The sequence below is a fragment of the Cydia pomonella genome, chromosome 8, assembly GCF_033807575.1.
Source record: "Cydia pomonella isolate Wapato2018A chromosome 8, ilCydPomo1, whole genome shotgun sequence".
NCBI classification, from domain to species: Eukaryota; Metazoa; Arthropoda; class Insecta; order Lepidoptera; family Tortricidae; genus Cydia; species Cydia pomonella.
Window position 1 is genome coordinate 16992737 of NC_084710.1, and position 26255 is coordinate 17018991.

The following is a 26255-nucleotide window of genomic DNA, read 5'->3' on the forward strand; positions in this document are numbered from 1 at the left end:
CCGATATATGCGGACGCTTCAACGTGACCACGACAGAGAAGATGATGCTAAAAATAAGATAATAACCCGGTCAAGTGCGGGTTCAGTTTACTCGCGCACCGAGGATTCCGTACAAACTTGATATTGCATACCAAGATAGAGGTCTGATTATATTAATGTTAGTATTATGTAAAAATTTCATAATTTATGTTCGGAGAACTGCGGCGGTAAGGAGGGGGTATGTTTTTTCACATTTTCCTTCTTCAATTTTTTTACTGTATGAAAATCAAAGAAAATTATATTTTAATAATATTTAGTTCCGAATGTCAGTTAGGTATTATAAATATAAGTCCTAACCAATTCTCATGGGACTTCGGTCCCCAGGTATAACACCTGCTTGGTGAAAGTAGGTACTCTCTAATACGCCTTTCTAAGTTTCTACCTTTTCCACAGAACTGACAGAATTCCGTCAGATGAGACAAAACCATAATCGTTCTTCTCCGAGTTCCGTCGCGAGTCGAGCCTACCCTACGCCAGCGAGGTACGCGTTTCACAGCCAATGTTGGTATCACTTAAAGAAAATCGCATATTCGATGTGTCCTACAACAAAAGACAACTCTCGTCCCGCTGACCAGTCCGCGAATTGACACCGCGACGCACACACGCTTATTTTCCCGTCGCTTCGAGTGAAAACCATACAAATTGTGAAAATGTTAAAACTCGTTTGTGTTTCAATCGTAAGTACGAGTATATAATAGTTTTCTACGAGTGATAGACGAGAGGAATAGGTAAATAAGTGGAAATATAAATTGGTATTTAGTTCATTTTCCAGAAAATGCACTAACAAAGAGGGTATTGTTTTCTATACATTTCAACCGGTTAAGTTGAAGTGTTAAAAATATTTGTCGCACTTCAACTTAACCGGTTTCTACCTAGTGAAAGTTATGCAATTTTATTTATTGTGGCACATTAAGATGTGTGAAACATAATTTTCAAGTCGATTTCATTTTATTGCAGAGCGCTCGAATTAATGTTACCTACATGTGCGAGAACGTGGAACGCTAGTGATATTTTAATACAATTGATATCACATTTCAGGTGGACACTCTATTCAGTATAGAGAGAAACCAAAACCGAAGGTTGAACAATGTCTGAAAGAAATACCTATAATTCGTGCAAATGATGTAAAAATCGGGCCAAGTGTGTCGGACCACGCCTATTCTCATTGAAAAAGACTAATTAGAATTAATTTATCTTTACAGAAATCTAGCAAAACGCGATCCGAAAGTGCAATATTATTATAAGTTCGAAAGTTTAAGTTTCGCGGCCAAAAGGTTCAGCAGATTTTTGCCAGAAACCGGACGGTTGGCCAAAACATGATTTTTATGCCGAAACTGAAAGTGAACCTTCGGTCGGACTACTCGTATCATGTGCTCAAACGTAAGATATCTAAAGTTATTAGGAAATCTACAATTTATCACGAATATACTTCATATTTTATTTCATGCATATTTGATAAAATAAAGATGACTTTACTAATTGAGTAGTAAAATAGTAAAATCTGACATACCGCTAATAGCCGCTATTTACATGTACTAAGACTACTAAGTATGCTTTGAATGTCAATTAGGCGAAAAATGTATCCAATAAGTGTTTTCGATATAATTTTGACACTCAAAAATGATACTAAAAAATTTAGTGGCAAATTCAACATTATTCGTACCTAACAACATAGTTCGTAACCTGTTTACACTTGATCAATTTGTACCAAAATATGCGATGCCATTAATTACATAACGACTAATTACTGGTTTCCAAATGTTTGCGACAGTTATTTTATTGCGTTACATTTATTACATTAATTTGTAAATGTGACCGGTTTTCGTCTCGTGACAAGAAAAGAGAACCATCTCTCCCGTTTCCATTGGTCTCCTTGATCCCCTGCCTTTGACTGTGAGGGTACCTAGTTCTTATTCTAGCTAACTTAATACTTTCAATATTTTTAAGTTTCATTTTTAATAAGTTTCTCAGTATTCATTTATACGCAATGATTAATCAGTAACCACACTACGTATAAATAATGAATATTAACGGCATGTTTTACAAACTCGTGGCCCATACATTAAATTCCAATATCAATTGACTTTAGTTATACATACTAACTGAGCTCACCGCAACGGGTAACCGATTTAAGTCTGATCTCGGTTTTCAATTGGTTTTAAGTAATGGATCTTGAGATCAAGATACGCTGGGTAGTCGTAATAAAAATGTATGAGAAGAGAACACAGTCTTGACTAGACATTCTTGTTAATGATTCGTAACAGGTGCAAGGTCTAGGAGGTCGATTCCAATTTAGCATTTTGAACTTACATGGTTGAATTTATGGTTTTGATATAACTTTGATCATCTTCTTGGTGATGGCGCGCATCTCACGCATAACCTTCCCTTCATTTCGCATACACCATTCAGCGTGAGCAATCATCAAGGTGAAGCTCGCTCGATCACTTGACCATTCTGACGGCTGATGGTATGAGTACCCCAAAAATGCCCTTTTGATACTGTTCCGTAACCGAAGGAGTGAGTATTATATTATTTGAAGGCTATAATCGGAACCCTATATATTAATAAGCTTACACTGTCCTTTCGTCTGTCCGTCCGTCTGTCAGATGCATTGCTGATTTTATATAATTTTAAATAATTATTTGAATTTCTTGTAGAAACGTAAATACATCGTGTAGACGGTTTCTTGTATTGAGGCTTTTTTCAGATCACGGTGTGCCTTCAGCTTACGACCGGGGGCGTTATGAAGCGTAAGTGATTATAACTATTTACTAAATATTAAATAAATTAGACTTAGATGGGTCATCCTTACATAGTTCTCCTAGAAACATTGTCCAAGATATGATTAATAATCTACTTACTTATATGTGAAACTGTGGCTCCCGGTTACCAAGTTATCTATAAAATTTCACATAAGTCTAGGATTATGTAGTATTTCAAGCCCCCCAAAAATCACCCTTATGGCAAGCAAGCGTCGTAATCGGTTTTTGTTCATTGACACAATGATATTATGCCTTTGGTTGATTTCCAAAACTAAAGTTAGTGATAAGAGTCCGTCTCCTACACTAAGGTTGCTGTTAGACTCGGCAGTGATAATATATGGTCGCGCCACCTTACACTAGGCGTGCAGACTTAGCGTGAACGCATTCTAGGTATATATATTTTTCCAGCTGATGACTCTATCAAATACCCTGGGCCTATTAAGGATAGGCAGGGCGTCCCGGACGAATGCAAGGACCAGAATTTCTGCACGATAAAGCCACCGGACTACCCTCAAGAACAGTTCGACAAGATGTTCAAGGGAACAGTAAGTACCTATCTATATTAAAGCCCGACCAGAAGTATATGATCATTGTCAAAAGGGCGCTTTTATTTTAATGTATAGGGTGAGTTCAATGTACTTAGTATGAAAAATTTAGTTCCAAGTAAATTCCGCAATATGGCGCGTGGCGCGTGATCATATATTACTTGTGTAAGGTTTATTAAATTATTATACACATTTTCATAATGGGTATGAGCCTATATAAGTTTTGATAACGGGTGTGAGCCCGCAATAAGTTTGGTTGGAGATTTATAAGATTGGATGCTGCAGTGATTCCGCAATAAACATTATAAAGTTATAACGTGTGTCTTATTTACATGGTGTCTTGTGTATTGTCAGGCTTTAAGTATGTTTACAAAGTGCTTCTGTCACTTATTTAATGATATGCTGGAGTTAGTCAAATTTGCCGTATTAGAATTTAGAATTAAATTTTAATTGCAGTCTGCTGGCATGCCGGTCGCCCTTTTATTATCGCCTATCATGGCCGTCACTACAAGACACAAGAAACACAGTAATAATCTACAAGAAAAAGATGCAGGAAAAGATAGACGATAAAATTACAAAGTCAAAAAATTATTGCGTTTCATGTGTGTATATTTGATGTTTATTTATAGCTTAAATTAAAGCTAAGTACAGTCTCAACATGAAGCCCGCGAAAGTATAGCACCTTTAAATATGAATAACAATAACAACTAATTAAAATCTTAATTATAACAGTAATTATAGCTCCTAACAGTCCTAACTTAAACAACTGAATATCTATTTCTCACTTAAGAAATCTTTAATGCTATAATATGATTTGCTAATTAAATGTTGTTCTATATATGAATGTTGGTTTATTTATACCTGTATATTGACTTTGGAATTGTATTGAACTATTATACTAACTGACATGATAAATGGACCGAGTGTATCATTTTCATGTTCGAGTTAGGCCGGGCCAATCTGGTATTGGGTCGTAAGTTGGATTACAACCATCATATACGTTCTGTAAATGCTAGGTAACCAATATTTCATAATTCATAAATCAACTCAAGAGGCAAAAAATATTAAAGGAGCATAAATTGGCTATTATATTAAACTGTTATTTATTAATAATAATAAAATAGTAACACTAGCTTAGGAAAGCGATACTCTAGAAAATATACCGATTTTTATAAATGACTTAATGACTACATCTTGGTGGCAGTCACCGTAGCCTATGGACGCCTGGAACTCCAGAGCTGCAAAAATAAACGAGAATAAAGTGAGAAATTCGACCCACGGAGGAGAACATCTGGAATCTGTCATAATGTGGTTCAAATTAAGTTTTCAAGTTTCTTACAAGTATAACAAGTACCTAGTATTTATTCAACTTATATTTTAGAATAAGTAAACAAGTACATTTTATTCTCGTGTGGTCGAATTGAAAAATATAGTTTAAATGCATAGCTTACGTAAGGCATTTGAGCTAAGTATAAATTATATGTGTCGAAGGACTAGTCAAAGGTCCGACTTTGTCGCTTACCATAAGGACGAGATTGGCTGGTATCTTTATACGAATAACCTGTCGAAGCGTCCTTATGGCAAACGATAAAGTGGGACCTTTTGCTTGGAAACGACACATATCATGACTTCATGCTTCATCTATGTTGTTAGTGTTGTTACCGTGTTATTTTATTTTACGAGACGACGAATTGCATATAATAAATCTTCCTCATCATTCTCAAAACGGATCGACCGACTGTAGCGAACTAGCGATTTTTGTAGAGGTTTTTTAATTCATCAATGATGGTTGTTAGAAAGGTTTAGGCACCAAATGAAGGATAAATTCATCGGACTTTTTTATTATTATAGTATGTTATTTTTTGTTATTTACAGAAGCTTGGCAAGCTTCCGAACCTGGTGTTGAACAACAGCGAAGTAGAATTCCCTAACAGACAGGGCGGGCCTGGCGATGAGGACGACTGCAGAACCACCGTTACGGTGAGAGACAATACTTATTTATTGTAATATTTTATTAACTGAACACTTTGACCTATCACGTATCACAGCCGGAGCTATAGAAATGAAAATCTAATTAAAGTTTTCCGTCTTCTCGTGCGAATATACAAATTCATATTGGCTTTCCATAATAAGGATTGCGATACTTCCTATACATGCAATTTTTAGGCACAAAATAAAAGGATGTGCAGTCAAGGTATAAAATATCGACACACTACATAACAGGCAATAAGCTTGTGTAATGTGTATACCTATTTTTGGCACTTTATCCGTGCCTATATTTAATACATTAACTGTACAATACTACAATGATTAGGGCATTCTTTATATAAATTATATGCCTGTTTGACATGAGAAAGCGATATCACAGCTGAACTATCAAATTCTGCATAACTACGGATTGTATGAACAAAATTCGACGTTTCAGCCATGACCTGTGACAGGACCGTCACTTTCTCTACCCCCTCGTGTATATACTTCGTTTTATGTTCGGTCGGGGAAATTGATTCTTTAGCAATTTGCGGTTCAAGTAAATTTGGTTGAACTCTTATGGTATGAGCTGTCCACTGTAAAGTGACCCGCTAAAACTGCTAAAGTATCATTTCTTCGACCGCACAATAGGAAAATCATAATACGCTAAAACGCAAATAAGTATGGTAGTTTTAGTTGTTTACGAGTATATACGTAATAAGGAAGACTAAACGTCCGAGTGCTCGACATGCTAATGCCCAATAGTTAGCACCTTGTTGTCATTCCTGCTGCTAATGGATGTACCTAAGTTTAACCTTTTGGACGCCAGACGGCGAAGGAACATGCCGTGCCCTGGACGCCGGCGATCACGATTATTTAAGCCAAATTGAACTTTACGGAGTCCCGCGTTAGTCCCTATTGCATTGGCGAAACTGTCGGCTGTAGCTGTCGTTGGCGTCCTTGGCAAGTCTTTCAGATGTCGGCCATAGCCGACGGTGGCGGTCAAAGGGTTAAAGATGACACGTTCTGGGACATTGGCGTGGCGTACTCTGACGTCTACCAGAACAGCGTTGGTCTAACCACTTCTCGGTAAATCGTCGGAGAGACCAAGGTTAATGAAAATTATACTCACAAGTTTGTAATTCCATCTATTCGTATGAATCACGGAGGATTCTGTCTGGTTTAGATTTTATGACGGAGAACTACGCTAACCGCAATTGTTGCTCAATAATTATTGGATTAAACCGTAATTCAACCTTATGAGAAGACTATTTAGAAGTACTATACGGTTTAAACACATTTCAGAAAAACACTCTTCTGTAGACTATAAAAAAAAGTTTAAGAAAAATGCAAAACCTTGCGGTACTTCCCTACGGGTAAGTTAAAAGCCGTTGGTTAGGTACGCCTCATTAGCATATGCATGCTGATCTGCTGGCCAGCGATCCATTGTCAATAATCAACTCCTAATACTCACGAAATTTCGCCCTCGCAATTTGTGTTCGAAAATTATCTGAACTTGTAATCGGAAATCTGACATCTGCCCTGTATATCTTGTTTTTCCTATTTCAGTCTCAAGTCTTCTTCTTCCTCGCGTTGTCCCGGCATTTTGCCACGGCTCAATTGGGAGCATGGGGTCCGCTTGACAACTAATCCTAAGATATATTTCAGTCTCAAGTACTTACTTAAAAAAACGTATTCCGCCTATAAGGGTGCAGCGTAAACAAAAAAAAATAGCTTTTGATCCTTTTAATTTTGCGATGTCTACAGGAAAGATGCGAACGAGTCAAGCATATTGCTATGGTAAACAATAACAACCCCCTCTTTCTTCATTTGCGGGCGCCATTTTCAAAATTTATTTATATCACTATCACTACCTCAATTCTGACGAATTCAACGACATCTCATATGTCAAAAACCAAAAATCGGGTGACCCGTTTGGGTTGCAGGCTGTAGGGCGTGCCAAAGAAATAGACATACATACATACGCTCGAAAAACATTATCCGCCTTCTGATGCAGTCGGGTAATTATGCAAATGATTTACCTATAATAACTTCACGTCACAAAACCAGGGATCGGAAACCGGTATTTTTTGTATGGGAACGAAAACGGTATTTTTTCGTTCTTTGTTAATTACTTCATTTCTAATTAGGCAATCTAATAATACGTAGTCGTTATCTGAAAACACAACTGAGTCCTACATTTAGAGTATAAAATAAACCGAAATATATGGTTATTTCGATGTTTTTGCAAAAAACCGATTCCGATCCCTGCACAAAACTGCAACTGAGGATGGGGATGTCTTTTCAAAAGGACTTATTTTCATTTTTCTTTTTTTAACATCAATGCAGTTCTGCTTATAACATTAGATTACGCATTTTCATTAAGATTAAAGTTTAAAAAAGTATTTTCTTGCCTTCTAAATAAAGGTTCATATATCGAAGTTCGGATCAAAAGGACTTATTTATTCCGAAATGCATACACAGTGTTTCTTTGCCGATATTGTTATTACACTTTGATTGTATTCTGACTCAGTACCTACGTAAAATAAGTTGTAAACATGTTTATTTCATATAATATTAAGGTTTATTTGAACTTTTTTTTATAATAATACTCAAACATAAACACTATCATATCATTATTTTTAGTACTTAATTTTAATTTCTAAAGAAAAAGTTATCTATTAAGCTTAGAATAAATTTAAAAGTTGAAAAATTACTGTCCTGGGTGAGACTTTGAACTCACGGCCTCTGGATCCAGAGGCCAAGAGTTATTTTAGCCAAAATGTCGTCACCCTTATTACCTAGGCAATAGAGTCCAAGTAAGTAAATTAATTACTGCAGGGTAGATGTTCGCGCACCGCCGGGCGAGCACACTGAATGATTTGCCGCGCTGGCCCGGCGGTGGACTATATTGCCTAGGTAATAAGGGTGACGACATTTTGACTAAAATACCAATATCTCAGTTCTGCAATGGAATTCCGCTTGGTGCCCATAGAACGAAATGAAGTACATAGAAATACCTATGTAATGACCTTACTCTCAAACTCTTAACTCTGTTGGTATTGGGGCCATTTTGACGCATAGTCCTTTACTCTTAAGCTTAATAGCATCGTTCGCAGACGTTTCTGTTTCTGCTTGTTAAAAATTAAAAAAGTTATCTATTTCAAAAAAGTTTATTTCTGTAATGTACATTTTTGTATAAGTATGTATCTATATCTGTCTATCGCGTGGCTTAATTCCTGTATGGCTAAAATGGTCGGCTCTTTATCATTTGTCACCATGTCTGTCACGTTCTAACAAGTGTGAAAGTGACGGGCATACAAGTGACAAGTGATTAAAATGGAACCATGCTGCCACCGCTGAATTTCGGACCTAAAACCTGAAGAGCTTAATTCTGAAATTGTATAGTAGGTAATTTAAATAAATAATTATTGAATTAATAATGATATAATTATTTAGATAAATAAAGAAACTTACGTTAGTACAATATCGAAAATAATCTATGTTGTTATTGTTACCGTGTTTTTTTTACGAGACGATGAACTGCATATAATAAATCTTCCTCATCATTCTCAAAACGGATCGACCGACTGTAGCGAATTAGCGATTTTTGAAAAGGTTTTGTATTAAAATAATAATTAGGAAATGGAACCCGTGTTATGTTTTTCTCGATTTCCCGAAAAAGATTATATTATATTATATCAATTATATTTCGTTGTCCGAATTTTTGCTTAGTAAGTACTTATATGTACCTACTTAAGCAAAAGCAATACTTTTAATTAGCCTACCTAATTCCAAAATTGTAATGGACACAACGCTAAAATACCTAACAGGCAACAATCTTAATAGTTGTGTAGGTACTCACTCCGTACCTATTCGCTCATTGTAGCCGTTTTTAACGTATTCGTATTTACGTAATGTAGTAACCATCTCAGTCATCAGGGGGGAAAAACTAGGTTGGTACCAACATAGTTAAGTTAATTCTCACGTTCGGACCTTGAACTTAAGTGTATAAAATACGCGTCCTGCGGTCTTTTATTTCATACTCTTTACTCTTCATAACATCATCTTCATCTTCATAACTTTTATTCTTTAATTGCATACTCTTTATAGCATTTTAAAAATCTTTGCTAAAATGCCAGTCAGCTAAAACATCAAAGATATGTTTAGGGGCAAATTTGCAAAAGTGTAATTTGTATGTACCTAGTGTACCTACCTACCTACTTTACTATGCATGTGTTTTGTACAGTCAGCGTCAAATACTTTGCAGCAGTCAAAGTGGCCAAATAGTTCGGTACACCATACTAAATATACTTATGGTGTACCGAATTATTTGGCTACTTTGGTTGCTACAAAGTATTTGCCGCTGACTGTACGTCTACTATAACCACGCAGCAACGTATTAAGCTGTCATTTTAAAATGTATCATCTCATTTACGCACAAATAGTCTGCACGAACGTTCGTTTTTACACATCATTTACATATTATTAATGTTTTCGAGCAGGTATTGCACTTTTGTGTACGCGTATGTAAACATTTTTTTATCGGCGCCACAGAATAAATAACAGTGGTTGGTGGTAAAAAAAAACCGGCTAAGTGCGAGTCGGACTTGCACAGGTACTGACCCCGCCCGACGTTCCTTAACTTCGGTGATTGATGAGAACCTCGAGATTGGAAAGAAATATTTATTTTATTCTGTTTTTAGTATTTGTTGTTATAGCGGCAACAGAAATACATAATCTGTAGAAATTTCAACTGGCTAACTATCATGGTTCATGAGATACAGCCTGGTGACAGACGGACGGACGGACGGACAGCGGAGTCTCAGTAATAGGGTCCCGTTTGACCCTTTGGGTACGGGACCCTAAAAAGGAAGATTATGTATGTAACCTTTAACGCAACGCTATTAACAGTATTAACGCTATAACGCTAATGTATATCTGGGGTTAACATGCAAGTAGAACTCGTTCTTCGTCGATTTTTAAATAAAAATGTCCTTTGCCAATATTACCGACACCGTTGTCATTAATATATATATACAATCACCACCCAAGCGTAAATAACTGCGTCTGTGGTTAAACATTTAGGGATGGGCGTATTTTCCGTAACGTAACCGTTCCATAACATAACTGAGTTTTATTAAAAACTGTTTTTGAAATGCCTGCTCTTCTAGACTGAAACACAGTTGCTATAAAAATATTAACAATTAATTTGACCTCAAAGTTTTGCACGATTTAGACTCAAACACAAGGCGTGTTTTAGAGATAGGTAGTGTATGGGACATTTTTTTGGGCCGTTGGCCCATTTAGTGAATGTTGCTTAATATTTTGAGGCAATCAGACTAATCCTAACAAGGCTGAAATAGTTCCGTCTCTTCCTAGGGGTTAGGTACGTTGCCATTTTTTCCAAAGCGGACCATTGTTTCCTGTAGTAATCGTCAACAGGGACGGCGCATAAATAAGGTCATTGGCATTAGGGCAATAGGTAACTGACACTGTTTTTCTAACTTTTTTTAAACGAATATACCTAAACGGTTGCGTGCGTGTCTTTTCGAAAATGTCAATACCTATTACACATCTCTATTATTGTACATTGATATTATATATAGTTAATAAAGCATAATAATGGATACGGAAACTCGCGCTATCGCAAGGTTGTCTACAGGTTTACCTTTACAACATTAATATTAACATTTTATTGAGAACTTACTGGATCTTTTTTACAAAAATCTATAGGAACGTACTTAGTTGCTTAGTGTCGATATCCTATTAGGTATGTACTCGTAGTTGAGGAAATGCTTACTTATTTTGTACCGTTTCACCATAGGTCGGTAGGTACAATACACGCGTTGTGAATATTTATTATACATATTTCGTCAATACCTAAGAGCGTTTTCACATTGTCCAATCCGATATTTATGTATTTGGCAGTTGTCTATTTTTGACCGTAACATTAGGTACATTATTCTTAGAATCTTTGGTATTTCGCATTCAATAGTAATTTGCACGACATCATATCTTTACAATGTTATCGGCTTCAACATTATTCCATTATAAATATTAAGTAGGTATTGCCCAATAAGCAGCAGACGACTATATATTGTAGTATAGAGCAAAATCTAGGCAGCCAATCATACCACATATCACAGAAAACGTTCTGAGAGAATTCCAGCAATTTATTTAGTAAACAGTCACCCCTGGTATGGATAGTTAGGTTAAACGTTGCGGTTTGATGTAAACAACCTCTATTTTTTGTTACAGTACGAACCGTTATACAACGTGCGCACTAAACGCGGGGACTGGCGAACCGTCGTTCAGGCAGAGCAAGAAAACTACGTGCAGAAAGTGCGTTTGGAGACGTGCCTGTGAGTGTATTCATTTACATTTGACCACGTTGCTGCAGATTATAGTGAAAGTTAATAAAATGTTTGTTGCAAAACCTGTTAAGGATTAAGAGGTCTCCGGACCAAGAATTTGCATGCCACTTTGATCACCTCGTTTATCTCATATGCACGTATAGGATGATTTACAAAGCTGGCGCGGATTTTATATCAGAATTTGGTCAGAGATTAATTTTGCACCAGCTCTTTTAAATCTATCTATATTGTAGAAATTGGAAATGTTTAAATATATTTAATTATGTTATAGCTACATGGAAGGAGTTTGAAACGTCGTAGCTACAATTTGTGTTGTGTATAAACTATAAGCTGTGAAAAGTTTACGTAAAGGTTATCATCGCAATTGCAATCCGACAGCAGCAAACTGAATACAAATAAAAGTAAACTTTAGTTCAATGACAACTCAGACTTGGCTCAAATGACGCCATCAATATTTTTATGTTCTCGTCATTAATAATAGAAGTACACACGTCCTGGTAGAAAATAGTTACCTAGCATGTATTCAGGTTTAACTGATACGTTTGATCATCAGAAAATGTCTCCTCCTTGCTCCTCTCCGTTTTAGGTACTACCTATAGTACCTACGTAATATGTAGTCCATGCATTACATCTAACACAAAGTCGCCAGTAATTCCGTGTAAGCGCTAAATATGTATATTTTTTCTATTTCCCAGAAAACCTCAAAGCAAATGCTTCACCCGTTTCGGCGAAATCCCTGGCATCGAGACCTACTGTCGTCAGAACTACAACGACTGGGAGATAGTCGTGTCAGACGGGAAAGGGGGCACCGAGACCGTCACAACTAGCCTGCCAGTCTGCTGCTCTTGCCACTACAAGTCCGTGGACCTCGCTTCCAGGTTCGGGAAACCGAAAGAACAGAAAACTGTGACAGGAGAGTGACAATCTTCGTTTTTATGGTTTTTATGTCATTGTTGCCTCAGCAAGTATTGTAACAACAGATGATTAACTTGACTACCTACTCGTGTTTTATGTAAACTTAGGATAAGAACGATGCTGAGTCCAGATTGATTAACACGTTCACTGTCCCCATACAAAATGATAAGACAAAGTTACACGTCCAAGTGTGCTTCCACTTTGAAGTTGTGAACCCATAGTGGGTGGGCACCCGTATAGGGAACGTGTTAAAATTGTTTATACCTCTCGCGTCGAATGATGGTCCTTATGACAGTTCCTTCAAGTTTTTTTTGTTGGGCTTATTTTAAGAAAAATCGAAGAAATATGTTTTTACCGTATTTTACTTATTACTTAAATGTTACTATACTCCTGTTGGTCTCTAAAGCGGATTGGCCGTTTGGTTGCAATTTGTAAACGATTTGAGATAGGAAGAAAGTACACCTCAAATTGTTTGTTAATAGGTCACTGTGCTTTATATCGGATTTTATATTTTAAATTTAATGTCATTTGACCATTTAATACGAGTTGTTAGGGGAACCTAGCAATAAATTAAATTGTCGACTGTACTTAAACTGATCAACAATTGTTCAGCGACTTTTAAAAATAACTTGCGTTTTGATTTTTGGTAGGCTTTCAAGTTTATTTTAAGACCCAATGTAATCCGAATTATGTTAAGCTTCATAGCGTGACGAGTAACTTCAATTACAATTATGATAGCGTCCATTGACGATAACATTTAATATCTATGAAACTAGGAAGTCTAAATACTTTATAATTTTTTTAATTTATTTAACAAAAGTGTAATCGTTTGAGGAGTACAATCTATGTTTTAATTATTTGCTCGTGTTACCGCCCCACCGGGTATATGCCTGCCTACAATGAGGCCTAATTACAAAAAATATGACTTGGCCTTTCAGCCATATTACCATGGCTTTAATACCGTGTTTTTTGATATCTAGACACGCGGTAGCGTGTCCAGCCAAGTTCAAAGGAAAAGGAACTGGCGACGCAGCAACCATGTATAATATTACACGAACCATTTCGAGCTACTATTAACCCCTTCACAACTTGAAACCTATTAACTTACACACATGAAATTTGGCACATTTATTCAAGCCCCATAGCTTGTTTAAAATACAAAATTTCATGAACGTAGCTAAGTTATTGATAAATTAACGTCTAAAAACCGACATTTTTGTGACTGGCTGACTTATAGATCAAAATCCTAACGCACTTCGAGGTGACCCAGAAACTTGAAATTTGGCATCAAGGTAGACTATTAGGTGTAAATAGACAAAAATATCTGAAACCTGAAAATTATTGATAATTCTATAAAATTGTAAAAAAATCATATATTGATAATTATTAATTAATTAAAACCTACCCTACTTCTAGATGACCTAAAAACTTGATATTTGCATGATGGTAGAATATTAGGCGCATACAAAGGAAAATCTCTGAAAACTGAAAATTATAAACTACTTTCATGATTAATACTATAGTAATTTCTGTAAAAAAAGTAATGACATCTCAACAAAAAACATAAATCTGAAATGAGAGCCAAGTTCAATATTGTTGACTCGCCGACAAAAGAATTGAGATCTATATGAGTGCCAAGTTCTGAGCTGTGTAGAAAATCCTGAAATAATTAAGGATTTGTCTTGGCTAGTTTTAATGTATAGGCTTTTATATTTGTCTTTAATAATAATAATAATAGTCACAGCCTGCATCGATCACTAGTGAAAACATTGTTATGGCAGATGTGCGGACGTCTTTACAATAACCCAGTCTCATTGTCCACCCAAACTTCAATCTATAGACCGTTAAACTGCTCACTTTTTCTACAATAGTCCCAATGCCTGCTGCGACCGGTTCATGGGTGTCTATTGTTGCGCCTGCGAACAGGTTCCAGCAGGCTTTCTACATGACATTAAAGCTCTACGTGTGTAAAGGGGCCTCTACGTGTTGGATCTATATCCTCACCCAAGCCTGTCAAAAAACCGGGATTTATTGGCACGTGAAATCCAAGGAAATACAATAATAATAAAATTATTTATTGTGCAATACTCGAGAAAAATTCATACTACAAACAAAGACAGACTTAAATGAGTCTTTCTTACTTTAAAAAAAATTGGTTTGTTGGTAAAAACTAACCAAGTCAAATCCTTTATAAGTTCAGGATTTTCTACACAGCACAGAACTTGGCACTCATATAGATCTCAATTATTTTGTCGGCGAGTGAACAATCATGCATTTGCTCAATATCGAACTTGGCTCTCATTTTATATTTATATTTTTGTTGGGATAACATACTTAATGTATATTTATTTCGATTAGTAATATAAAAACACATTACATTACACATTAACGTTATATACCTAATTAAGGATTTATTTATGTAATTACAATATACAATACAACATAATACTTAATTAATTGCAATAGATATGTTATGTAAAAAATGTATGTGTTAGAGAAGCGTAACGTTATTGGTTATAACGTTAAATATTGAAATATTTTTGTTAGTCTACTATATTATAAGTTGTTATTTAACGTACTTAGACAATTCTTAACCTATTTAGGACCGACCACAAAGGGAGCTTGACTCATCATATAATACCTGTATTATATTGCTGTACGGCAAACGTAGGCGTTTGCTATACATTCTACTACGTAAACGGTGCGTCAACGGCTTATAAGCTATAAGTACATGTAATTCAAGAATTTTCTAAAGTTTTTGCATATTTATTAAATATTTCAGTCTACTTTACTCAAGGCATTATTACATAGTATCCCAGACGATTGACATTACTGCAATGAAAGTTGCTCCTATCATGCAGGTCTTTTTGTTTCAAGTTATCTATGATTCAAAATTTGAATGTGTCATGGAAACATTATAGCATTATGTTTGAGTAGGTACCTTTATTTTCTAATTAATATTAACTTTTGATTGTTTTTGAAATCTCGTATGTATGTCATCAAATAATCAATAGATTATTGGTAGTGGTCAATCAAGTTTTATAAATTATTTATGTCATAAATATGGACTCACGATCTCAATAACATAAATAACATTAACAAAATATTCGGTATATAAAAAACGAAGTATGATTTATTTTTTTAGGATGGTTATTATCTCTTAAGTCACGATTAAGTTATATAACTCAACATGTATTTATTATTTTGTGTAATGTGTATACTAGTCATAAAATAATCTTACGAAACATTGCGACAAATAAATCATTCATATTTTAAAATAATATCTGGTTTTATTTCCTCTTTTTCCTTGATATTATCATCTTATGATGGCTACTAAGCACTCCACATTATGTAAGTATCTACATATAAACATTATACATGTAACTAGTTATGCAAATTCCAATCTTATGCCCCAGACATACGTTGCAAATTGACTTAATGTTTTTTAGTACCTACATGTGATTTAGTGTTTTTGCAATGAGCATGCAAGTGCATCGAGGAAAAACTGCATCTTTTTTCATTCTGAAAATACGAACTTGTATATAAAACTTAATTTTAACAACAGGAAAATCTGCGTTCAAACTGTGTAGCATAATAGAATAACAATAAAATAATAATAAGAGGGTTTTATTAGGCAAGCGTACAGTTTTTTACCCCATTGCCCAATATTTAGTCAGTTGCTTTTACCCATAGCTTATTCCAGTTATTATTACATTTTATCATCAACTCTCAAAAACTACACATCGGTGAGTGCTTTCTCTTTTCGGGTTCGGGGAATATCCACGTACCTACCCGGCCAGGAATAATCGTGACTCAGCCACAGAAAATTTTGAGCTTTTCCCGATACTGATTTTTCATGCATTAGGGATTTATCTCAAAAAAGCATAGTGTGTGTTTTTAATTACAGATACCGGAAATATTACCATATATTGTATCTCAAATATGCTCGGAAATGTTCATCTTTTGTAACAAAAATATAGTTTACAGTACAATATGTGGCAGTTCAAATAAAAACGGATCTTATGGCGGTCGGCGCTTACACCATTATTAGCGGCGCGCCAATACCAATGCGGTACTACGCGGCGTAAGCGCCAACTGCCATACAGTCCCTTTTGATTTGGACTGTCACATATGGTTCTACTCGTACTTTCTCGCACTAGTGCAGGAATGAGCAGTTTCTGTGCTTATGTCCAAAGTTTAAAGGGCCATGTGCACTGTAAAAAGTACGATACACGTGCAAAAAGGTAATTTGCAACTCTTGTCGATTAAAAACACTCCCTTCGGTCGCGTTGTAATTTAAGTATCACCACTCCGTGCGAATTTCCTACTTTCCGCCCTTTTATCGTGTATGTCAAACCATTTCCGTCAGAAGAAAAAGGCGGCAAATTAAAAACAACGGGCGCGACGCGTTTACCTTCCAATAAAATTTGAATTTAGCGCCTTTTTCTACTGACAACGTGGGTTTACCAGAGTAAACTCATGGGGGTTTGAAAAACAGTGCATTAAAAATTTCCTTGAATAAATTTTTAGTTATCTTCATTATAATTTAAAAAAAAAAAAAGTTTTTGATGTTAAGATTCGAGTGCACGAAGATGCTAGAGCTATAGTTACTTAAATACTTAATTGAAAATTATTTTACCTTATTTCCTTGCATGTTTGGAGTAAAACACTACCTATATATATATATATATATATATATATATGCGTTAGCGAGAATAGTAATTGGTGGATTCGTCTCATCCCATCAAAATCGAATCTCTTCCACAAATTGCCTTTTCCCGGACTCTGCAATAATGTACTATGAATATCGTATCGACGGTAATTGATTCTGATTTAATCGCTCACTGTTATAAACTATAATTAGCTCGTAATATGTGTACTTTTAGTAAGCATAAGTTAGGAATGAACAAAACGAGTTTCAGATGATATCGAATTCGCAAACTTTCTCGCGAACTGGTCGAGGTCTGCCGGCTTAAGGCTAATTTCTAATCCAACCCAACATCTTAATGCACATCACATAGAGATTGAATAAACAAGTTTTTATTGACGACCGGTTTGGCCTAGTGGGTAGTGGCCCGGGTTCAAATCCTGGTAAGGGCATGTATTCGTGTGATGACCATGGATATTTGTTCCTGAGCCATGGGTGTTTTCTATGTATTTAAGTATTTATAAATATTTATATATTATATATATTATCGTTTTCTAAGTACCCTCAAAACAAACCTTATTGAGCTTACTGTGGGACTTAGTCAATTTGTGTAATAATGTCCTATAAAAGAAACAGAACACAGGGTATATATTAACACCTTTTATTCGAAACACAAGTATAAAACAGGATAAGTATTATTTAAATTAACGGGTAGTTTAATCACTTGGGAATCTTAACAATAGACATGTGTATCTTCAGTTACGTATAAGTAATACTGGAAAGCAAATAGTAATAACAATTAACAATAGACTGGATCTACAATTCAACTAGATTACTCAATGTTACAGTATCGAAAATCAATATAAGCTTAAAGAAAGTTAATCAATTGGACGATATAATACAATACAATATTGTGACCGCTCACGACGCTGCTCGATGGCAAAGTGCTGGGCCGTGCCTTCATCATCACGTCCCCACCTTCGTCCTTCTACAGTGGCGCCGACTGGTGATGGCTGTTGTAAACCACTTCCACCGGTCCGATGCGTCACCACGTCCAGCAGGTTCTATGTCGAGGCTTCGTTTCACAGTTCTTGCTCCAAAGATGGCGCTGTCGTCCAATAAATATACTGGAAATGCATGGGCGACAACATCTATAATGTTTATTTATTTTATTTATTCCATAACTAAGTACTTACCTACTATTAAAAACCGGGGTATTTACCTTGTAAATTTGCTTTTCCGAGCTACCGATAGCAACATTGCAAATTGCAAAGGAGTCAGATGTGCAGCGAGTTTTAATACTTTTAATTGTATTCTACCCACACACCATACTTATCTTCTTACGGATTGGCATTTTACGCACAGTGCTTATTCTATTCTCATAATTCTTAAGTGCGTGGTATGTCGTGAAACGTCGTCAGTCGTCATTGTCAGAATCCCTCCTGGCAAAACCTACAAGAGGAGAAAGGAATAAAAAAATCCTCATCTAAATCTTAAATACTCCGGCCGCGGATCACCGATTATTATAGTAATATCGATATTTTATACCACACTTTGGAACTTATCGAATAAAGTTATCGATATAAATATTAATATTCCCGTATTTTTACATCAATGACTCGTCGATAAGCAATATATAACATAGGAAGTCCTGTTATAATTTATTCATAACAAAATTAGTACTCGTGGGTTACGCGTCGCTTTGGATTAAACGTAAGCTTTTTGGCGGAAAAATGCATTTCAAGTTGCATTTCACCTTGTTTATCCTCGTAAGTTTTTTTGTTGATAATCTATGAATACTTGAAAATCAATTTGCGTTAAAAATACCTATTTTAAAATTCATGATTGTTCACTATTTGTCTTAATATCAGAAAAGTTTCATTTCATTTTAAACTTTATTTTATATTTTATTTCTAGGTTTAATTTTGTAATATTATATTTTAGTTTAGTTAGTCAATATAGATTGTTTAAGAGATTTATTAGAATAAATTTTAAACTTATCTTAGAGTAGTACATATTGATACTTAAGAGTTGTGTTAAAGCGTTTTAAGGTATCCTGATATTTTTTTTCAATTATTTAGATGTTTGCATCATCCAAAACTTTGCAGTATGATCTGCCTATCAGCGGGAATAGAATATTACCAGACTCAGGTAAGCCCTTACCATCTCATTCTTACACTGTATAGGAAATTCAATCGCTTCGTAAATTGTTACAGCCCTTTTTAGGGAACCCAGTTAATAACAGGATGTTCATATACCAAATATGCAGGATGATCTTGTACCGTCAGTGCCAAATAGGGACAGCCAAAGTAGCAAAACATATCGCAGCTCCAGGTTCCCATGTGCCGTGGCTCCCAAAAGCTCGGACAACGCAAGGAACATGATGATGATATCGGCATACCGTTGAAAAAATCATTATAATTATTTTTTTGTGGTTTTCCTCTTTTATGGTATTAACGCGTGGTTACAACATCTGATAACGAAAATCAAGTACTATAGATATATGCAATTAATTGGCGGCTCATAAATTATAGCGATACTGCCGGAGTGTTAAGGTTACGCTTTTGCCATTTTGGCTACGACCTTCAGTTTTACTATATGTATGTATGAATGCAAAGTAAAAAATAACATTTAATTCCTACTGCAACACTTGCGCTTATATAGGCGGAACTCAATTAAATTACCGAGTAAAGTCAATTTAGCATTTACAACAGGCCTTAAGGCCTTCTGTGCCTTGATCGATTACCGATTTCCGTCTTAAAAAACATTATGTACTTAGTTACTTACCTATAGTTCTTTGACCTAGAACCCGATTCTGATTTTAATTTTTTATTCTGAAACTGTTATGGATTTGATCTGTCAGCTATCAACAGTGACATATCAAATGTATAACAGTTCCAGAACAAGAAATTAAAATCAGAACCGGGCTCCTGTACGGATGTAACGGTCGTTTTTGTCTTCGTGACAGCGTAAAAAGTGTCGGTTATTTTATCACATGGATAAAATTATCTATCATACACCTACTGAATATAGGTAGGGCTAAAGACAAGACAACTATGAAGGCAGTACCTATAGTCTATCGCTGGCACTGCTGGCAGCGAATCGCTGCACTGCAAATAGTGTAAGTCTAAAAGAAACCGTTGTGAATTTTGGGACCCATATATTTTGTAAGGCAGATGCTCTTTCGAAGTCACGAAGCCAGATTAGGAACTTCAAGTAAAACTCTTATCTCTCTTCTCTATACTAATATATCATGTTTGAATTTAGAACCAACGATGGTCCTGCCGAATTTCGAACCGGAGATACCCGGGCATTGTCAGAACCACAGCCTTTGCGAGGATGTACCAAACTACCCCCACGAATACATCGACCACTTACTGGAAAACAATGCCACGGTAAGATTATTAGACAGTTTAGCCGATGAGATTCAGAAGAATGTTTGGGATATCAACGTTTGAGATGTTTGTTGTTACAAAATTATGTACCTATAAGAATATTATAAAAAAAAAAAAAAACAAAATTCATTTATTAAATGAAACTTTAAAAAAAACTGCTGGAGACCACGGGTGACCCTAAATGGGTGGGGGCTGGCTCATTCCTAGGCCAAAGAAGAGGCATTGCCATTCAACGAGGGAACGTAGCCAGCCTTATGGGCACCCTTCCGCAGGGGACAGACCTGGGGGACTTTTCATAGGAGGGGGGTTTTTATATTCTTATGTTTATATTTTCTTATTTTATTAGGTTTAATTTAGTTAGTTCATATTAGTATTATCTGTTAACGTTACTTGTTTGTATATTACTGTTTTTCAAACATTATTTTTAATTAGAACTTATCTAAACCTGTAACATAACTTTTATTGTTGTTCTCGTTATAACACTCTCTGCTATATTGCAGCTCTTCTATATGTTTAAAGCGCTTTCAAAAATTATGTAATCACAATTAGTATTACTGTTCTGGCAACAATTATTTATATGTCACTTAAAAAGAAAAAAGTCGTAAAAGATTGTTGTTGTACTTATTTCAATACAGAAACGTATTTTAAAATAAACTACAAATAAATAATCGATTATTCATATATTTTTTAAATAAATAACATTAAATTATAGGAATTAAATACTATGTATTTTAATTCCTATAATACTATGTATTTAATTCCTATAATTTAATGTTATAATATGAAATTAAATAACATTAGATTATTATTCATTTAATATTATTATATATAATTTATTTTATAACAAGCATAGGTAAGGCCTGTGGTGCAATGGTAAGCGGTTATCTTAAACTATATGTACTTATAGATTTACGTGATGCGTTGCCAACCAGTATCAAGCAGCAGCAAGACTTAAACAGCATCTTTAAAAAATCCTCTTACTCTTTAGCAGATGTTGTATCAGACGAGCAAGGCTATTAGTGTTTTTTGTAAGACATTTGTCTCCAATATTGAAATCAATTGTTAATATTTTATATTATTGTAATGGGAATCTATTCATTTATTTTAAAGTTGACTGACATTTGTCTTGAGATTAGTATTTGTAATTATTTTCTAAATAGGAAATGTACTACGAATTTTTATTCTAATAATTTTGTAAATCTGTTGACATTGTAATTGTAATTTTTTATACTCATTTTCAATGTTTATTTTAATTTTGAATAGGTCCAATGTACATAATTTAAATTATTAAGTAATTATGTTCGACACAATAATTATTGTTGAGAATAAAAAACCCTTACAAACCTGGAGGCAGATTCTGATTTGACAACTTATTACTAATTTGATCTTATTTTGATACTACCTTGAAAATTGCTCACGTCGATTGGTAGGTACAGACGCGTTAATATTTGGATTGACATCTCAGCAAAACAATCGCCTGCAGCCGAATTGAGCGCCGTCTATGCGTACTTTGCGCAAAAAATTGTGTCAAAACTAGTTCAAAGCAAGTACAAATTGTTATATTAGAATCAATCGACCGTAGGTACACTTCTTTCAAGTTATAGTTCTACACTATTATAGTTCGTGTCATCCACGATGACACGCAGATTTGTCAAAACTAACCTTTAGTAACATGACATTTCGAGTCAAAGCACGCGTCGTCATGAAAGACACGATCTACATATAGTTAGTCCGTCGAGTAATCTTTAATTAAAAGTAAGAGTTTTTTCCCGTGTCTACAGGTGAGAAATGCATTGTTCTTGATGACGGGTGGATTTGGCGACGCCAGAGGCTGCAAGGCTAATAAAGATCCCATCAAAGTGGAAGTATGCCAATCCAAAATGCACGTGAGTTTTTCTTCCTACCTGCATTTTCGCAAACGTATTTACGTTTGAACAAGTATTTCAGTTCTGTACTTACTGTTTTTTGTATTATTTTTTGATTCTTTCGAGTAGTTAAAATATATTTAAAAAATATATGAATAATCAAACAACCCGGAAAGGCTTGCCACAAATACCTACTTATCTTTTCCTCAAAAAAAGCTCACTGAGCAGTGAACAAGCAGTGTTAACAATTTTTAATCTAAATACTTTATGAAATTAACGTTTTAACATTTACTTTTTTATTTAAATAGTGGGTTCAAGCGAAGGCTGGTCGAGACGCGAGTGGCCGCTGGTATTTTCTAGTCGGCGCCCAACCGCTCTGCGAAGAGCTATGCATGTAAGTATCAACTATGTTTGTGTAATTCATTAACTTTAGTCTCACGTGAAGGTGATAGTCAGATTGTAACTAGAGCAGTGTTACTCTTGTGTCGTAACTACTACAGCGTTGACATGGGCTAATTTACTGCCAATTTTCTTGATAAGATAAGATAACAACGCAATTTATCAAGAAAATTGACAGTGACATCGCTCGCTTAACGGCGCAGTAGTAACGTTGCATTGCATTGCGTATGCGAATGTTGTGTTTGCACCTTTTAATCCTAAACATCAGTGTATTTAGTTTAATTTTCCGAAGACAACTAAGACTTCTTAGTTAGGCAAAACTTCTTTTACAGAATGCCTGACAGCCCTTGCGCGCGACCCGAAAAAAGGAATAGCCCCATCGCCGTTGCCCAAGGCTACAGAGCTACTTGCAAACAGAATTTAATTGATAAGCCCAAGGCAGCACTCGACAGGAATGGTGCTATTATCGTTTTGCAGCTCCCTATTAAAGGAGGTTGCTGCTGTCATGTCACACAAAAGTCACCGGTGTCGTATTCGTATTCATAAGTTAACATTAACTTAATTTACAAGCGTAGGCGCTGTCAGGATATTTTAATGGATACCTATGCAATCAAAAAGAATATAACATACATGCAATAAGGGACTGGTCTATTCAGAACACGTACGCTTTTTGCTCTGAACTATTAACATTGTAAAAGAGCCCTTGAGGCCTACTTGCAGAATACACTTTTGTTTTTGAATTTTGAACATTTGATAAAAAAATCTATGCTAACCCTTGTTAATCTATATGTATAGTGTACCTATACTCTGTATCTCTAGGTATTTAAAACAAAAGTAAACAAAATCTACCCTCAAATGGCTCCTTAAGCCAGTTGAGGGTAGATGAAAACATTATATGATCAAATAATGTAGATTAAAGTCAGGTCGTTCAGTGACGGATCCAGGCAGTTTTATATTTAGTTGGTAACCAATAAATGGTATAAATACCCGAAAATGTACATATTGTTTGTTTACTTTTATTTAAATACCTAAACATACAGAGTTAACTAAAAAGTTAAAATGGTTTTTTGTATTATTAACTTTATCATTATATCATTAATTGTCATCGCCCATGTTTACACGAGTTAGCGTCCAATATCTCCGAGTCACTGCAATTAAATTGAATTATTTGTCGCAGTCATATGACGTTAGCGGCCTAAGAGCCCGATTCAGATTTTATATTTTGTTATGGCTTAGACACAACAATTTGACGATCGTCATAGTGGTTAGCGCGCATCTCACGCAGGACTTTCACTTCATTTCGCATTCACCAATCAGCGTGAGCGATCTTCAAGGTCGTGTCAAAACCTGTTCAAACCATCCTCCTCCTTATTTGACTACTTCTTATTTGACTTTCAGATCTATCTTATTTTACAGAGAGCCTGAAAGCCCATGCGCGCACCCCGACAAAAATGACAGTCCCCTCACCGTTCCTAAAGGCTACGAAGCCACTTGCAAACAGCATGTTATTCAAACGCCCAGAGCAGCACTAGGCAAGAATGGGGCTTTGATCGTTATCCCATTCCGTGTTTATGCCGGATGTTGCTGTTATGTTACACAGATTATACATTTTGATAAAAGTCTCTAGAAATAAGAGGAAACTTTCTAAATACAAACCACATTTAACATTTTTGATAAAATTTCCATTTCGAGAGGAAACGAATTCTTAACAAATTACGTTGATATCGATCGCTTCAGCAAATATATTAAAATTTATATGTTTCGCTTTAAAAAAAATAGTTTTTATAAACAAACTTAAATTAAATTTAGTTAGTGGAAACCGTTTTCTCGCGAAATAAAAGTTTCACCAAAAAATGTACGTAGGTACTTACGTTCAGATTGGATCGCAAAGCTATTCTTCCCTCTTAAGGGTTTTACGAAACGGAACACAGAGCTACATATGTAATAAAAACCTGTAATTCCAGGAAAGAACTCAAAGTTTTCCCGTTGACAGTATTATAAAGCAAAAAAGTACATATTATTACGAAATATTAGCATTTATTTATATAAATCTAATTTGATTTTAGGAATTATATCATTTCATTGCCTTGGATTTCACGGGCCTATAAATCCCGGTCTTTTGATAGGCTTGCGTGGGGATATAGATCCAACACGTAGAGGCCCTTTGGAGAGATTTAATATCATTTCATATTATTATGATCGTAGTTAACCTTAATTTTAAAAACTTAAATAATTTTCAAGTAGTTTCTATGATCATATTATGTAAAAAACAACTACATAACACAGCAGCGTTGCAGTGGCGGCAAAATGAAATAAAAATCATTTTTTTCCTTACATATATATTAATTTAATTTAATTTTAATTACTGAAAAAAAATGTTTTTGCCACTGTGTATTATTAAGTATTTTTAATCTTAGTGCGATAATTATATTATCTTTGAAAAATATATTGTCTAATATTTCATATTTGTTTTATTTTGAGATACCTTTTTACGAATAACTTAAAATAATACCTAGATATATTTTGTGCCTACTAATATCATGGAGCGTGTCTAAATAATTATTTAACTTGTATTTTTTGTACGTTTATTTTGTTTATACCATGGTGGCAAACAAGTATACGGCCCGCCTGATAGTGAGCAGTCTCCGTACGTACGCCTGCAACTCCAGAGGAGATACATGCGCCTTGCCGACCCTAACACTCCGCACCCTCGTTGAGCTCTATACAAGGTGCTCGTGAGCATTGCGAGAGATTTTAACGGTGCATTCCTGATGGCAACAGTAGCAAAAAATGTTATATGAGTTTTTGTGAAATTCGACAAAAAAACATTTTTTGTTTTTTTTTTCCGCTTTTTTTGAACACTCCTGTACATAAAACGTAATTTATATTGATAAACACATAACCTAAAATTAACTAAAAAGTTTTTTTTTATTTGGGGGTAGCCTCTCGAATACATTTTTTTAATTTTTCGATGTCAATCAATAGGTATGTTAGACCTTAAAGTGGCAATACCGCAGTCAAAAATGTGTTTTGTACCGACATATGGCGAAAGAATGATTTTGAAAAACATTTAATTATCTCTGAAACTAGAAATTTTATATGACATTTTAGTTTCTAAATGTTACCAGGAATGCTTAGTTAAAATTTCTCGCATCGCAATGCTCACGGGCACCTTGTAATAGTTAATTGAGAAGAAGATTCATAATCATAATCGTAAATCATTTATTTTGCTTGAAACATGGTACAAAAGATGGTCAATATATTAGGGAAACACACATTTCACCAGCAGCTGGCATGCAAAATTACTAAATTACACGTATTCATTCCATATTTACAAGGTCA

At 35.1% G+C, this 26255-nt stretch overlaps 2 protein-coding genes across 4 annotated transcripts; both read left to right on the forward strand.

Annotated features, from left to right (window-relative positions):
- Nucleotides 1-246: 246 nt before the first annotated feature.
- LOC133520713 (uncharacterized) lies at nucleotides 247-13594 on the forward strand. Of its 2 annotated transcripts, none has more exons than XM_061855326.1 (6): nucleotides 247-716; nucleotides 2747-2789; nucleotides 3210-3346; nucleotides 5222-5326; nucleotides 11576-11679; nucleotides 12387-13594. In XM_061855326.1, exons 1-6 carry the CDS (start codon nucleotides 690-692, stop codon nucleotides 12610-12612), a joined length of 642 nt encoding a protein of 213 aa, XP_061711310.1. In that variant the 5' UTR covers nucleotides 247-689; the 3' UTR covers nucleotides 12613-13594. The 2 variants fall into 2 exon arrangements, with proteins under 2 accessions (XP_061711310.1, XP_061711311.1); XM_061855327.1 differs by lacking the exon at nucleotides 247-716 and adding an exon at nucleotides 1023-1419.
- Nucleotides 13595-17384: 3790 nt separating this feature from the next.
- Nucleotides 17385-25376, forward strand: LOC133520714 (uncharacterized). Of its 2 annotated transcripts, none has more exons than XM_061855328.1 (6): nucleotides 17385-19023; nucleotides 19336-19405; nucleotides 20522-20649; nucleotides 22431-22535; nucleotides 22823-22908; nucleotides 23246-25376. In XM_061855328.1, exons 1-6 carry the CDS (start codon nucleotides 18988-18990, stop codon nucleotides 23457-23459), a joined length of 639 nt encoding a protein of 212 aa, XP_061711312.1. In that variant the 5' UTR covers nucleotides 17385-18987; the 3' UTR covers nucleotides 23460-25376. The 2 variants fall into 2 exon arrangements, with proteins under 2 accessions (XP_061711312.1, XP_061711313.1); XM_061855329.1 differs by having other exon boundaries at nucleotides 17396-19023; nucleotides 24330-25376.
- The last annotated feature ends 879 nt before the right edge of the window (nucleotides 25377-26255 follow it).

What these genes read in the sequence shown, in the direction of transcription:
- LOC133520713 (XM_061855326.1), top strand. Translation starts at nt 690, where the DNA reads ATGTTAAAACTCGTTTGTGTTTCAATC. An exon ending in GACCGGGGGCGTTATGAAGC is followed by an intron (nt 2,790 to 3,209) that starts GTAAGTGATTAT and finishes ATATTTTTCCAG; the next exon opens with CTGATGACTCTATCAAATAC. An exon ending in ACAAGATGTTCAAGGGAACA is followed by an intron (nt 3,347 to 5,221) that starts GTAAGTACCTAT and finishes TGTTATTTACAG; the next exon opens with AAGCTTGGCAAGCTTCCGAA.
- LOC133520714 (XM_061855328.1), top strand. Translation starts at nt 18,988, where the DNA reads ATGCATTTCAAGTTGCATTTCACCTTGTTTATCCTC. An exon ending in TAGAATATTACCAGACTCAG is followed by an intron (nt 19,406 to 20,521) that starts GTAAGCCCTTAC and finishes GTTTGAATTTAG; the next exon opens with AACCAACGATGGTCCTGCCG. An exon ending in TACTGGAAAACAATGCCACG is followed by an intron (nt 20,650 to 22,430) that starts GTAAGATTATTA and finishes CCGTGTCTACAG; the next exon opens with GTGAGAAATGCATTGTTCTT.